We start from the raw sequence: 15,108 nt of genomic DNA, 5'->3' as shown, positions 1-15,108 counted from the left end.
ATATATATATATATATATATATATATATATATATATATATATATATATATATATATTTAATTCAAAGTTGAAATTAGTATTTTATACCCTAAATAATATTAAATATAAAAAAGAGAAAAATATATTTTAATAGTTAATTCATATTACATCCATTCATTTAAAATTTAAACGAAATTTAAATTAGTTAAATATATATTAAAATAATATATAAATAAGATATTATCATCAAATGTATTATTTGACAAAAATTCTCTAGAACTTTAAACTTTCGGTGGTGGTGAGAATCTCACACGTTTTGGTGGTGAATTCTCTCTAGACAAAGAATTCTCCATCAACAATAATGTTAGGGTGACAGTTCAATATCCGTTGATAGAAGAACGGAATCCTTATCAAGTTCAAACTCGAATATGGTACCCAAATTTTATATCTTTAGATCTTCTCCATAAGCTTCTCAATGGTAGATCCGACATTATTTGAGTTACTGTTTATGACAAATATTAATAATTTAGTTTTTCAAGTCATTCCTTCTCCTTTAGCTATTGAACGAGGAATCAAACGTCATCTTTCACTTATGTATTGATGGAGAAGATTCATAGTTCTTATAAATTTGATGGTGTCACAATCGTACTTTTGCGATATCAGGACAACGATCGTGTGACACTTATTCTAATCCAGCATACAAATCAACCGTGAAAAATTTAGATTTTGCAAACAACGTTGGTGTATGCTCGAGTCTCGAGTCACGTTTCAGAGAAGTATTTTAGAAAACATAAGTAAATATGTTGAAAACAATTTGAAAGAAAACATTGTTATAAGCTACAATCGATTAAGGAATAACAACGACTTTGATAGAATATAACTCAAATGGAAAGAAGTGACCGTTAGTCATATCCCGTGACCATCAAAATAAATTAACTAATTACACAATTAAGTATTTATATATAAATAAATAAAAGTTCAAAACTAATTTATAATATATTTATATTTTATTTTATTTATTAAGTTTTTATTTACTCTCCTAGTAAATAAATAAACCGAAATTTTATTAAAAATGAATATTTGTTTGAAAAAAAAAAAAAAAAAAACTCCCAACAGAAAATACCAGGAAACTTCACAGGGCGGGACCAAGTACCTTCGGTGGGACCCACGGTTGGAAATAAGAAAAAAAATTAATTTTTTAAAATTTTTTTATAAAACGGCGTTTGCAAAGTACGATTCATCATTACAACCTTTTCTTTCACGTCTTTTCCTACTAAAAAAAAAAAAAGAAAAAAAAAATGAGCATCTCCGATATCGACGCCGTACCCAACGGCCACTCGGAGGCGCCGGAGTTTTACCAAAACGTCGTCGTTATGCGTCACGGCGATCGCTTCGACAACTTCGAACGCTCATGGACGGCCACCGCATCCCGCCCGTGGGACCCGCCCCTTTACAAGGACGGCCTGGTTCGAGCCTTCGATACGGGTCGGACTTTTCTCGACCTTCTCGGGTTTCCTTTTCACCGGGTTTTCGTTTCCCCTTTCCTCCGCTGCGTCCAGACCGCCGCCCAAGTCATCGAAGCCCTGACTGACGGCGCCGACAGCAACCCTTCCAGTCCTAAGGTCAGGCAAATTTCCCGATACACATGAAACCATCACATCAAATTGTGTTTTATTTTTGTTTATCGGTGGTTGACTTTTCTTTCTCCTCAAGTTGTGGTTCTAGAAATTTACGAAATTGTTTGTGGGTTTTGAATGTTTGTTTGAGGGATTTGATGGGTCATTTCTCATTTGGCATTTTCGGACATGGATTAATAACATTAACAATACTAATATGTTCTAATAAATAAGCTTCAAATTGAAGGCCATCTGGAATTGGGTGATAATTTGTCGTTTTGGAGGCCACCCAGTTCCAAACCTCTGCTATCTTCATTTTTCATTTTTAACTTAATATCTTTCAATTTTCATTGGTAACAGCCTAAGTCCGGATTGAAATTTAGCTAGCTATAGAGCTCCAAGCTCAAGCTCACTGCTAATGGATATTGTCTTTTTTGAGCTCTCCTTCCAGGGTCATACGGTCCTCTTTAGGCTTTCCCTCCAGGTTTTAAAACGAGTCTTCTAGTAGGAGGTTTCCACGCCCTTATAAAGAGTGATGTGTGATCTCACAATCCACCCTCCTTGAAAACCCAATGTCCTCGCTGACACTCGTTTCTCTCTTTCAATTGACGTGGATCTCACAACCCCTTCAAGGCCCATTGTCTTTGTTGGCATACGGTTCAGTATCTAGCTTTAATATCAATTTTAACCGCCCAAGACCCCCAACGTCTTCGTTGGCACACCGTTCAGTGTCTAGCTCTGATATCATTTGTAACAGCTTAAGCCTATTACTAACACTAGCATACGGTTCAGTATCTAGCTTTAATATCAATTTTAACCGCCCAAGACCCCCAACGTCTTCGTTGGCACACCGTTCAGTGTCTAGCTCTGATATCATTTGTAACAGCTTAAGCCTATTACTAGCAGATATTATCGTCTTTGAACTTTTCTTTCTAGACTTCTCCAAAATTTTAAAACGTATGGCGGGGACTGGGAGAGGGGAATGACAGGTGTTTAAGAACTTATTTGAACACATAATATCACTTTTCAAACACTTGAAAGGCTATTCCAAATTAGCCATTAATTTGATTTGCTTATCTGGTCAAAAAGGCATCATGGTTTAGTTTTTGATTAGGTGAAAGACCCAACTGGGATCGCCCACAATACAAATAGTCATTGACATTGACAGATGAAGATGACATCTCCTTTGTTATATAGCTAGCCTGCAGTATTATTTGAAAAAAGCGTTGAAAAGGTCTTCTCAACTTTTCAACACACAAGGATTTGTCTTTTGGTGCTCAAAAATTCATTTCAATACTTGCTAGCTGCTTCAAATGATCCTCTAATTGTCTTGCTTTTGAATGGTAAAACTTGTTGTGATCTGTTCAACGAGTTTAAAAGTCAAATTAGACGGTTAATGATGACTCTATGTAACGATTCAAGCCCACCGCTAGCAAATGTTGTCTTCATTAGACTTTCTCTTTCAAGCTTCCTCTCAAAGTTTTTAAACCGCGTCTACTAGGGAGAGGTTTCCACACTCTTATAAGAAATGATTTATTCCCATCTCCAACCGATGTAGGATCTCACAATCCACTCTCCTTGGAGGCCCAACGTCCTCGCTGGCACACCGCTCGGTGTCTAACCCTAATACCATTTATAACGGCTTAAGCCCACCACTAGTAGATATTGTCTTTCTTTCGGGCTTCCCCTCAAAGTTTTAAAACGTGTTTACTAGGGAGAGGTTTCTACACCCTTATAAAGAATGTTTCATTCTCCTCTCCACCCACCCGACGTGGGACCTCAGAAATTAGTTTCACTTTTCTCAGTCTTTATAAATGATATGAACATTAGAACAAGTCTTGAGCTGAAAAGTATGACTCCAAAGTTGATTTCAGATTATGCACAAGTTTCTTTTTGTACAGTTCATCATTCAAATGCTGAATTTTGAGTTGGGATATCACTGTAGGTTTCAATAGAGTATGGACTGTGTGAGATGCTAACCAATGAAGCAATCAGGCCTAATGTTGAACCAAAGGATAGGAACTGGGATTTCGATATCCCTCAGCTTGAAGCCATTTTACCCGTCGGGACGGTTGACCATTCTATAGAACGTGTCTATAAAGAGGTACGTAAACAAAATCGTTATCAAACGAAGCTTCAACCCGTTTAAGTGAACAATATTTCTCGAAAACTTCAGATGCTTCCATGGGAAGGATCAGCAGCAGTTACTCATCGTCGGTACGTCCAACTATTCCATACGCTTGCCGATAAATACCCGACGGAGAACTTGCTACTTGTCACACATGGTAAGTAGTATTTTCGGTTGCTGCCATAACTCGTCCGTCGTCCTTATAGGTTGCCCTTATGAAGTTGTTTGTTCATCGGTGTGCTTTTAGGCGAAGCGGTTGGAGTTGCAGTTTCGACGTTCATGGAAGATGTACTCGTATATGGAGTCGAGTACTGTGCATTTGTTCAGCTGCAAAGGCCTGTTTTTCGGAGAGGCGATTCGTATGTGTTCGGAAAATTTGAGGTGAAACTGAGAAATGATGGGAAAGATGGAATCAAACACATGCCAAAGCCAGAAAAAGAATGAGATCATCATATGTTTCATTGGGAATAAACTGCCAGACTCTTTCTATTATTTGCTTATGCTTTGATTCTGTGATGCATCTCTTTTTTTGTGTTTCTTTGAATAAATGAGTCTGGATTGTTGATTTTGTTATGAACAGTGATGATATGATACTGATTATTGTGAAGGAGAGTAAAAGAAAGTGATATGATACTCATTATTTCCCAAATGCGTATGTCTTAGTTCATGTTAGTGTAACAATTGGCTTTGGCAGTGATAGCAGACGCTAGTATAGCTATAGGTGAGGCATTACTGCAATGAAACTTAATATGATGCAGCATTTGAACGAACGAGTACGATTGCCTCGTGTACAAATTGATTGCCTTGTTGATTGAATATCTAAGTTAAGAAAACTTGTTTGAGATTTGAATAACTCCACTAGAATGATGGATTGAGTTATGCTTTGTGAGATTCCACGTCGGTTGAAGAGGGAAACAAAGTGTTTCTTATAAGGGTGTGGAAACCTCTCTGTTGTAGACGAATTTTAAAACCTTGAAGGGAAAGCCCAAAAAGTATAATATCTGCTAGCAGTGAGCTTGAGCTATTACAATTGTTATTAGAGCCAGACACCGGGCAGTGTGCCAACAAAGACGTTGGGCCCTAAGGGGGAGTGGATTGTGAGATCTTACATCGGTTTAGAATTTAGGGCTCTAGTCATATATGTAGGTTTTAAAAAGAAAAATTTGCCATATACGTAGGTTTTAAAAGGAAAAATTTGTCATATTTTTAAATGTCTCATGTAAGTACATAGCGATTTGTAACTCGAGTCTCTCGAAAAGCAAAACATTATACTTGGGCTTTACTTTCTTTTTCATGTTCAATTGAATGCATAGTGTCGCAACCATGATATGAAACCAGTATGTTGTGACCTCCACCCATAAATCGATAAGGTGGTGACCCTTAAATGGCGTTGATGCGACCATGTAAGGGCCGAGACAGACAAGTGTCATTATGGGATCGAGAAGGACGGTGCACCATCCAACACACCAAGGAGAGTGCATTAAAGCCAAGTTGAGGCATAAGTGAGGTTAGAGAGAACGAGGCAACACAATTGTTGAAGACAAGCTCGAAGAGAGCCTGGTAGAGCACCTGGCCATAACCTCAAAAGTCGAGATTTCTATGTGAGTTTCAACATGTGGCTCTGGAGTTAAGTCCATCTATATGAAAGTTGAAAGCTCACCAAATTTGGTGTCAATCGAACACCCTATGGACGCTCCATAGGACTGTATGATCGCTAACCAAAATCACGTCTACTCTAGAAAGATTAGGAATGCCTCAAAATGTATTATAGGGGAGACATGGTGTCAGCTCTCCGCCACCCTTAGGTCATGTGACACATACGTGTGCCACAATGTGGGTGAGCATTGCGAGACAAGCGTCTCTGGTGTCTTCCTTTGAAATGGGTTTTTCAAGTATAGTGACAAACATCACGAGTGTGCCGACATTGCACTCTAGCTCAAGTGTCGGAGGTTAGTATATGCACTCACTATTTGGTACAGAGTCCGTAAATGGCATGGCATGGACACAAGAGGGTTCAAGTCCCAATAAGAACTAGAATTGATGGATGTTTGAGATATCTCAATGAGATGAACGACACATGAGTTAGTACTGTAAACATGTTTGAGCAAGCCAAGAGGGTCGAGTTATCCCGAGATATGGGATGACATCACAATGCATGGACCATGTTGTAGGGAACCAAGATGATGACTGAGATGCGACGTTGCACATGAGAGACATTGGCTTAGAGTAGAGGCAAGGTCGAACCGTATGACTTGGCCTAGTGTAAGGGCAAGCTGACTAGAGTCACAAACGATTGAACATGCACGCACTAATAGCATGTGTGGCCGAACAACCTTGAATTCCGTACGAGTTTTGTTTGGTTGGATAAGGAGAACCTCGCCTAAAGTTCAACGAAGCCACGAAGACAGTCAAAGAATGTGAATGGGGCGTAAATTCTACTTAAATAGACTCCTTAACGTACTCCCTAGGTCAAATGATGGGCTAGCTTGCTCACAGTGTCGAAGCTAATGGAAAGGAAAGGAACGTATAATAATTTGTTGGAGAAGTAATTCATAATCACATTACGTACGACATGTATGAGGTCCCACATTAAAAATGTAGTTCAAGGAGATGATACACATAATACTACTTTCATACTTATCATGACATAAATTTCTTATGAGACGTAGATATATATTCATAGTTTTCATTCATATTTTTAATACATGATACATGATGGTGATCATAAGCAAAGTATATGTTTCACAAACTTATTAAGAATACCATTTAGAAATATAATCTATAAAATTTGGCAATAATGTTCTTTAAGAAATCTTTATTTCCAAATTCTTCCTCAAAACAGAAGTTCATCACTCAAGCTCCACCTGCACTTAGAAAAAAACAATCCACCATCACTTTTAATTCTATCTTCCAAACTATATTCCATGTTATATCTTCGTTGATAGGTCCTGTCATTACATTCGCATGTTCTTGCATTTAACCCTAATAGTGGGATCACTTGATGAGTATTTCTTTAAATACTCAAGCCACGTGCTACCTCTATTTCAGGTTAAGGCAAGACATTCTTGTACGGCTGACGACTGCATCGCAACTCGAGACCACGACACATGCATAGGGTAGTCATATTTATTTTCTTGGACTTAGGCTATAATAAGATGTTTTTAATTTAAATGTTTAATGATTTTATTTAGTTTTTTGTTATGTCGGTTTTTAAAGGTGTTTTCAAAACACATAAGTCCATGATTGTGTTTTATGATGAAGGTGATTTTTTATGAAAGTTTAAATGAAGTATTTTCGCATTCAACGTTTATTATATGTATACAGTGACGATATTAAATTAAGTAAAAATTTTTCGGTCATTACACATACTATAATTTACCTCATTCAACAGTGAGAGACGCTCCATTATCTTCAGATGTAAAACTAAGGATCATTGTGCTCGCCTTTACTACCCTGATACATTCGTCAACATCTAAGCACTTAGACATAGAATACAATAATTTTTCAAGAACATGAAGTAGTGAAAGAATTGATATGTTACCATTGTTGAGGATTTTGGTAGTCAGGTGCTGAATCGCCAAAGCTAATAGCAAGCATGTCTGTGTTCACAACACCAGGATCAAGTGCTATAATAGCCATTCCTTTAGGCAGCTCCAAAGCTATGGATTTGGTCAAGCCCTCAATTGCCCATTTAGAGGCACAATACGTAGAAAACTGTTGGATATGGCCCACGATCAAAATAGGTAGAATCAAATAAAAGAAATACGGACAAAACTTTATGAGTTATTCTCTAAGATTACTTTATGAGTTAATAACTTGTTCTACTAAGTCTACTAATCATATGAGTTATTTTTTTAAGTTTACTTTATGAGTTACTAACTTGTTCTACTAAGATTAGCTTTAAACCCATTTTATACTTGTGAAAAAGCTACAAAGTTTGGGTACCTACCATGGGAGCACCATTTCTTCCCCACAATGAAGAGAAGTTAACAATAATTCCTTTTCCTCCTTGGATCATAAGAGGAATGAAATGCCGAAGAACATTGGCTGTCCCTTTTACATTCGTATCAATCACACAATCAAACACATCTTCACGAAGCTCCCAAAACTTGGAGCTTTCATTAATCACACCGGCGTTGTTTACTGAAACAAGAACAGATTTTTACTTAAAAATGGGAATGAAGTATGAAAGTCCCTTTGAAAAAGAAGAACATGGAATACCAAGGATATCGGGAACGAGATCTCTCTTCAAGACAGCCTTAAATAGCTCCTCAACGCTACCATTTGAGGCCTACAAAAAGAGTCCAATTTTGAAGGTGAAATAAAACGTGGGTTTATGGAAACAAATGAAAAGGAAAAGGAAACCAACCACGTCGGTGATTTGGAGTAAGTGGGTGTGAGAGGAGGAAGGGGAGATTGCGGCGAGTTCCTTTTGAAGAGAGTGGAGGGCGTTGGGAGCACGAGCACAGCCAATGATAGTGTGGCCCCGCTTTGCCAATGATAGCGCTAAGGCTCGCCCTAACCCTCTGCTCACCCCTGTGATCAGAATTGTGAGGGGTTGAAATTCGTCACCTTTGTCCATACTTGTTCCGCCCAGGTGGTGAAGCGTGTTAGACGAACACGACTCTCCACAATTGTATGATATTGTCCACTTTAAGCATAAGCTCTCATGGCTTTGCTTTGGGCTTCTCCAAAAGGCCTCATACCAATGGAGTTAGTATTCCTCACTTATAAACCCATGATCACACCCTAAATTAGTCGATGTGGGACTTCCATCATCTAACAAAGTGATCGGATTTTGATCTGAAAATATGAGATTTGGAAGTGTTTTGTTGTTGTTGAGATGTTGGGGTTAGAGGCTGTGTTATGACCACGTAGACAGACACTAGTGGGACCTAGTTTTTTATGACGGTTATTTGGATTTTATTCTTTTTTTCAAGTAAGATTGGAATGTAGTATTTGTCTAGATAAGATCCACGAGGGTGCAACTTANTTTTTTTTTTTTTACATGATTTTTTTTTTTTTTTTTTTTTTTTTTTTTTTTTTTTGTAGGGTACTCTCTACACACGCTTGTGACTAGGGGACCTAAGCTTCATGATACTCTTCTACATGCCATTCCCGCACATATACATGAACCTACTAGATGAGTGTATTAACGTACCTCTGCGATTGACTATGGGGTAAAGTTGGATTATAGTATCTCTATATGATTTATGATTTGTGAAACCTAGTTTTCATGACGGGTGCATGAACCCTACTCTTTTTTTTTTCTTTTTTTTTTTTGGTAGGGTACTTATCTACACATAGCTCATGACGAGTAAGACATAAACTTCGTGATAATCTTTTATATATGGTTCATGCACGTATTTCAATAAACTCACCCAGTAAGTTCATGCACGTGCACATGAACTTACTGGGTGAGTTTATTGAAATACCCTTTGGCCTGACTATGGGGTAGGGTTGGGTGAGTTTATTAAAATAACCTTTGGCCTGACTATGGGGTAGGGTTGGATCATAGTATTTCTCTATACATGATTCATGATCGGTGAGATCTAATTTTCATGAACCCTACTTTTTTTTGTAGGGATTGTAGGGTACTTCTATACACACGCCTTATGACTGGTGGGACATAAACTTCATAATACTTTTTTACACAAGGTTCATGCACGTGCACATGAACCCACTAGATATGTTTATTAATGAACCCCTAGGACTGACTATGGGATAGGGTTGGATCATAATGTTTCTCTACCCATGGTTCATGACAGTTCAGACCTAATTTTCATGACCGTTCCATGAACTTTACTTTTTTTCTTCTTTTTTTTGTAGGGTACTTTTTTACGCACAACTCATGACGGGTAAGACCTAAACTTCATGATACTCTTTTACACACGGTTTACGCACGTGGGCATGAACCCACTAGATGGGTTTATTAGTGTACCCCTAAGCCTGATTATGAGCTAGCATACGTTCACACGACCAAAAATCAACAAAAAAAAAAAATGAAAATAATATTGTGGTGTGCATTCGTACACAACATGCTAGATAAGTAATCTATAATCATACAACATACAACATTAACAACTCGTTTTTCATAATTTTCACTCTTAACATTGGTTTATTCCCTAAATATGCTCTATGACCTTCAAACTCAGCATGTATCATTATTCCTATTCCCTAAATATGCTCTATGACCTTTATTCCCTAAATATGTTCTATGACCTTCAAACTCGCATGTATCATTATCAAACTCAGCATGTATCATTATTCCTATTCCCTAAATATGCTCTATGACCTTCAAATTCGGCATGTATCATTATTCCATGATACCCTTAATTGATACCCTTAATATTGGGTTTGGACGGTTACACTTAACCTATTAAAGTAGATATAGCCCACCGTTAGTAGATATTGTTCTTTTTGGGCTTTTCATTTCGGGTTTTTCCTCCCGGTTTTAAAACATCTGCTAGGGACTAGAGTTTTCCACACCCTTATAAATGATGCTTCGTTCTTCTCCCCAACCGTTGTAGGATCTCACACTTCACTTTTACGAGAAGTTTGCTTTCATTTTGTCTTATAAATGATATGAACATTAGAACAAGTCTTGAGCTGAAAAGTATACTTCAAAGTTGATTTCAGATTTTGCACAAGTTTCTTTTTGTACAGTTCATCATTCAAATGCTGAATTTTGAGTTGGGATATCACTGTAGGTTTCAATAGAGTATGGACTGTGTGAGATGCTAACCAATGAAGCAATCGGCCTAATGTTGAACCAAAGGATAGGAACTGGGATTTCAATATCCCTCAGCTTGAAGCCATTTTACCCGTCGGGACGGTTGACCATTCTATAGAACGTGTCTATAAAGAGGTACGTAAACAAAATCGTTATCAAACGAAGCTTCAACCCGTTTAAGTAAACAATGTTTCTCGAAAACTTCAGATGCTTCCATGGGAAGGATCAGCAACAGTTACTCATCGTCGGTACATCCAACTATTCCATACGCTTTCTGATAAATACCCGACGGAGAACTTGCTACTTGTCACACATGGTAAGTAGTATTTTCTGTTAAGAATGAGATAGAAAATATAATTGGGAAGGTGTGTATTATCATTGATATTGATATCCTTTAAATAGGATACAAGTTATACAAATGAGGAAAATATAAAATAATTAAATACTAGAATAAAATAAAATATACTATAAATCTAATCATAAATGGAAGAATATTAAGATATAATATCTAAGATATATTCCATAAATAATATATCTCAACATTTTCGGTTACTGCCATAACTCATGCGTCGTCCTTATAGATTGCCCTTATGACGTTGTTTGTTTATCGGTGTGTTTTTAGGCAAAGCGGTCGGAGTTGCAGTTTTGGCGTTCATGAAAGATGAGTCGAGTACTGTGCATTTGTTCAGCTGCAGAGACCTGAAACTGAGAAATGTTGAAATATGATTCAAAGTAGTTGATATATGATTCAAAGTATTCAAAATGGAGATATAATTTAAAATAGCTTAGTTATGATTTAAAGTATTCAAACTACCAAGATTTGAAGAGACCGTGACTAGTCTAGATTTCCATAATTTACTATTTCTAGTCCAGTATAAGCCTATAAATACTGGAATAATTTACTATTTCTCGTCCGAATAATTTATTATTTCTAGTCCAGAGTATAAGCATGTAACTCTTTAAGCATTGAGTGAGAAAATAATAATATAACACTGCAGCTTTCATCTATTTTATCTAATTCCTATCTCTTTCGATACCCCTCTCACCAACAAATTTGGTATCAGAGCCAAGTTCTTGTCAACACGAGAGTGAATGATTTTTTTTTTTTCTTTCCAAAACGAAGATGTCAGTAGTTGGTTTTTCTTTCTTCGGACTGATGTTACCAATTTTTAATGATAAGAAATATGAGTGGTGGAGCATCATGAAGACCTTGCTCAGATCACAGTAGCTATGGAACTTGGTGAAGCACGGGTTCGTTGATATATTAGAACCCACAATAGAAGAAAATGAGAGACTAAGAGAAACCAAGAAAAATGATGCTAACGCTCTATCCATTATTCAGCAAGCAATTCATGAGACTATTTTTTCATGAATTGCAACAACAACCACATCAAAGCAGGCATGGTCAATTCTACCGAAGGGATTTTTAGGAGATTCAAAAGTCATAACAGTGAAATTGCAATCTTTAAGACGTGATTTTGAAACTCTGCTCATAACGAATGGCGAATCAATTGCTGACTTCTTGTCAAGAGCAATGGCAATAGTCAGTCAGATGCGTACTTATGCAGAGAAAATTTCAAATGAAACAATTGTTGCAAAGGTGTTGAGAAACTTAACTCCAAAGTTTGTCCATGTGGTGACTGCTATTGAAGAGGTAAGGATCTATCCATACTCTCTGTTGATGAACTGATGGTCTCGTTTCAAGCTCATGAGTCAAGAATCAATAGATCACTAGAAAAGTATGAAGAAAATGCACTATAAGTGAAGGAGACAACCAATAACGAAGGCAACGAAAGAGAAAATATTCATTTAGCAGTTAGAAGTCGTGGAAGAGGAGGATTTCGCAGCTTCCATGGTAATCGCGGTAACAGGGGTAGATGGAGAAATGATGGACAAAGACAATTCAATGAACAAAGGAATGTCATACAATATTACAATTGCAGATGGTATGGGCACACAAAAGCTGATTGTTGGTGTAAAAATCAACAAATTAATTTTGCAGTAGAAAAAGAAGAAGAAAAGTTTTTTATGGCGTGTATTCATATTAATCCAAAAGAAGGTGACTTATGGTTTGTTGATAGCGGATGCTCGAACCATATGATAGACATCAAATCTTTATTCTAAGAGCTTGATGATATGCAAAGAATTAAGGTGCAACTTGGAAATATAAAATAAATGCATGTTGAGAAAAAAAGACACTGTGAAAGTCAAAACCAGTCATAGTAAAAATAAAATTATTAGATAATGATACAAAAAAAAAATTACAGTTAAGTTTCTACAAATATAGAGACAAGGGTCAACTCCAGTACATCTCCTAGTGCCTCCACTCTACAACACAAAATCTGTCGAATTCATCCTCTTCAGCATTACTAAATTGCACTCCTCTCTTGAAGAATTTTCGGATGAGACATCTCCAAAGAAGTATAAATTTTTAGCTGACATATATGCATCATGTCAATTTGCTCTTACTGTTTCAAACCCTATGAGTTATGAAAAAATAGCTGAAAAAGAAGAGTGGAAGAAAGCCATGGTAAAAGACCCTGAATTATGAAGAAGCAGCTGAAAAAGAAGAATGGAAGAAAGTCATGGTAAAAGAGATGCAGTTCATTGAGAAAGGCATGGTAGAAGAGATGCAGTCCATTGATAAAAATGGAACATGGGATATAGTTGACTTACCAAACGAAAAGTTCTATGGAGATTTACATGGGACATGCAACCCATTGCAGTGGCTGTCTATCAGTTTGATGGAAATTTACAAAAAGAGGTTTATGTAACACCATAAAGAAAGATAAAGAAATAAAGGTATACAAATTGAGACAAACATTATACGGATTAAAAGCAGACATAGTCTTGTCAAAAGAAAAGTTCCACTACTTCAGATAATTATTTGACATCTGCAACTTTGAATCAAGGGGTAGTGTTGAAATATGATTCAAATAGTTGAAATATGATTGAAAGTATTGAAAATGGAGATATGATTTAAAGTATTCAAACTAATATTTTAGGAGATTTGTGAGTAGATTTGAATTTATCTAGATTTTCATAGTTTACTATTTCTGGTACCGTCTATAAACCTTCAGAAAACAATAATAAACCTTCAGCTTGGATCTATTTTATCTATTCCTATCTCTTTCAACAATAAACCTTTCCCTTGGATCTATTTTATCTATTTCTATCTGTTTTGATACCTCTTTACTCAACCGAAATGTGGGAGAGATGGAATCAAACACATGCTAAAGCTAGAAAAAGAATGAGATTATCATATGTTTCATTGGGAATAAACTACGAGACTCTCTATATGTAACAAGTGATGATATTATTTCCCAAATGCTTCTTTTTTAGTTCATGTTAATGTAACAATTGGCCTTGGCAGTGATAGCAGACTAGTATAGCTATAGGTGAGGCATTACTGCAACGAGACTTAATATGATGCAGCGTGCATTTGAATTGTACTAAAGAGTACAATGGCCTCATGTTAAAACTTGCTTGAGATTTGAATCACTCTACTAGTACGATGGATTGAGTTATGCTTTGTGAGATCCCACATCGGTTGCTCACACATTGGTTGGAGAGGGGAACGAAGTATTCCTTGTAAAGGGGTATGGAAACCTTTTTCTGGTAGACACGTTTTAAAACATTGAAGAGAAAGCCCGAAAAGTACAATATTTGCTAGCGGTGAGCTTGAACTATTACAAATGGTATCAGAGTCAGACACTAAGTAGTGTGTCAACAAAAACGTTGGGCACCTAAGGGGAGTGGGATCGATTTTGAGATCCCACATCGGTTGGAGAAGAGAAATAAACATTCATTGTAAGGGTGTGGAAATCTCTCCCTAATAGATGCGTTTTAAAACCTTGAAGGGAAGTCCAAGAAGGACAATATTTGCTAGTAGTTAGCTTGGGTTATTACATGTTTGAATGATTCTAAACATGTAACTTAAACTATATAGAATCGCAAAAAAACAGTTGACCTCTAAGCTAAAATAAAACACATATGCTCTTTTCATTTTATATAATCTCAAAATTAAACTATTGACTTTCTATAATGCATTTCAAGAGTTGTAACTTTTATACCGTATGACATAATTAACTACTATGCTAAAATAAAACACATATGCTCTTAGCAAAAAAAACCTTTGTTTCTAAGGGCTGAAATAAAAGCAGAGAAATATATTTATGGTGTTTGGGTTGACATAATTTCTTCTCGTTTTTGGGTTGACGCCTTCAGCACTGCAGCTTATATTATCAACCGGTTGCCTACTCCACTTCTTGGAGGTAAGTCACCCTTTGAACTCCTTTATGGCTACACTCCACATTATGACAATTTTCATCCCTTTGGTTGTCGTGTTTATCCTTATTTGCGTGATTATATGCCTAACAAGCTTTCTCCCCGCAGCATTCCTTGTATTTTTTTGGGTTATAGTCTTGCCCATAAAGGGTTCCGCTGTCTTGATCCCGCCACCACTAAGCTATATATCACCTGTCATGCTCAATTTGATGAAACCCATTTTCCTACTATCCCTAGCTCCCAGACCCAACCTCTTTACTCTATTCCTATTTCAAATTTCTTAGAACCACATTTTCATCATATTGATTCATCCCCCCCTACCACTTCATCACCGCAAACTCCTCGATCCAGTTCATCCCCGTGTG

General features: G+C 36.8%; 2 protein-coding genes across 2 annotated transcripts; one reads left to right on the top strand and one right to left on the bottom strand.

Annotated features, from left to right (window-relative positions):
- The first annotated feature begins 1,227 nt into the window (after window positions 1-1,227).
- Window positions 1,228-4,372, top strand: LOC111449111. The gene is made up of 4 exons (XM_023088986.1): window positions 1,228-1,601; window positions 3,541-3,699; window positions 3,772-3,880; window positions 3,971-4,372. Exons 1-4 carry the CDS (start codon window positions 1,278-1,280, stop codon window positions 4,165-4,167), a joined length of 789 nt encoding a protein of 262 aa, XP_022944754.1. The 5' UTR covers window positions 1,228-1,277; the 3' UTR covers window positions 4,168-4,372.
- Window positions 4,373-6,450: 2,078 nt separating this feature from the next.
- On the bottom strand, window positions 6,451-8,320 carry LOC111449162 (NADPH-dependent pterin aldehyde reductase-like). The gene is made up of 6 exons (XM_023089011.1): window positions 8,093-8,320; window positions 7,945-8,014; window positions 7,673-7,866; window positions 7,265-7,437; window positions 7,103-7,176; window positions 6,451-6,587 (listed from the first exon to the last, which is right to left on the bottom strand). The coding sequence occupies exons 1-5, from the start codon at window positions 8,303-8,305 to the stop codon at window positions 7,104-7,106; spliced, it is 723 nt and encodes a 240-aa protein (XP_022944779.1). The 5' UTR covers window positions 8,306-8,320; the 3' UTR covers window positions 6,451-6,587; window position 7,103.
- Window positions 8,321-15,108: the final 6,788 nt, after the last annotated feature.

Source organism: Cucurbita moschata, unplaced genomic scaffold, assembly GCF_002738365.1.
Source record: "Cucurbita moschata cultivar Rifu unplaced genomic scaffold, Cmos_1.0 Cmo_Scf00001, whole genome shotgun sequence".
NCBI classification, from domain to species: Eukaryota; Viridiplantae; Streptophyta; class Magnoliopsida; order Cucurbitales; family Cucurbitaceae; genus Cucurbita; species Cucurbita moschata.
This window is presented reverse-complemented; position numbering and strand designations above follow the sequence as displayed.

Excerpts from the sequence above, each read along its gene's own strand:
- LOC111449111 (XM_023088986.1), top strand. The coding sequence starts at position 1,278 with ATGAGCATCTCCGATATCGACGCCGTACCCAACGGCCACTCGGAGGCG. Across the intron at positions 3,700-3,771 it reads TAGAACGTGTCTATAAAGAG|ATGCTTCCATGGGAAGGATC; the intron begins GTACGTAAACAA and ends CGAAAACTTCAG. Across the intron at positions 3,881-3,970 it reads CTTGCTACTTGTCACACATG|GCGAAGCGGTTGGAGTTGCA; the intron begins GTAAGTAGTATT and ends GTGTGCTTTTAG.
- LOC111449162 (XM_023089011.1), bottom strand. The coding sequence starts at position 8,305 with ATGGACAAAGGTGACGAATTTCAACCCCTCACAATTCTGATCACAGGG. Across the intron at positions 8,015-8,092 it reads TACTCCAAATCACCGACGTG|GCCTCAAATGGTAGCGTTGA; the intron begins GTTGGTTTCCTT and ends CTCTTTTTGTAG. Across the intron at positions 7,867-7,944 it reads TCTCGTTCCCGATATCCTTG|TAAACAACGCCGGTGTGATT; the intron begins GTATTCCATGTT and ends TTCTTGTTTCAG.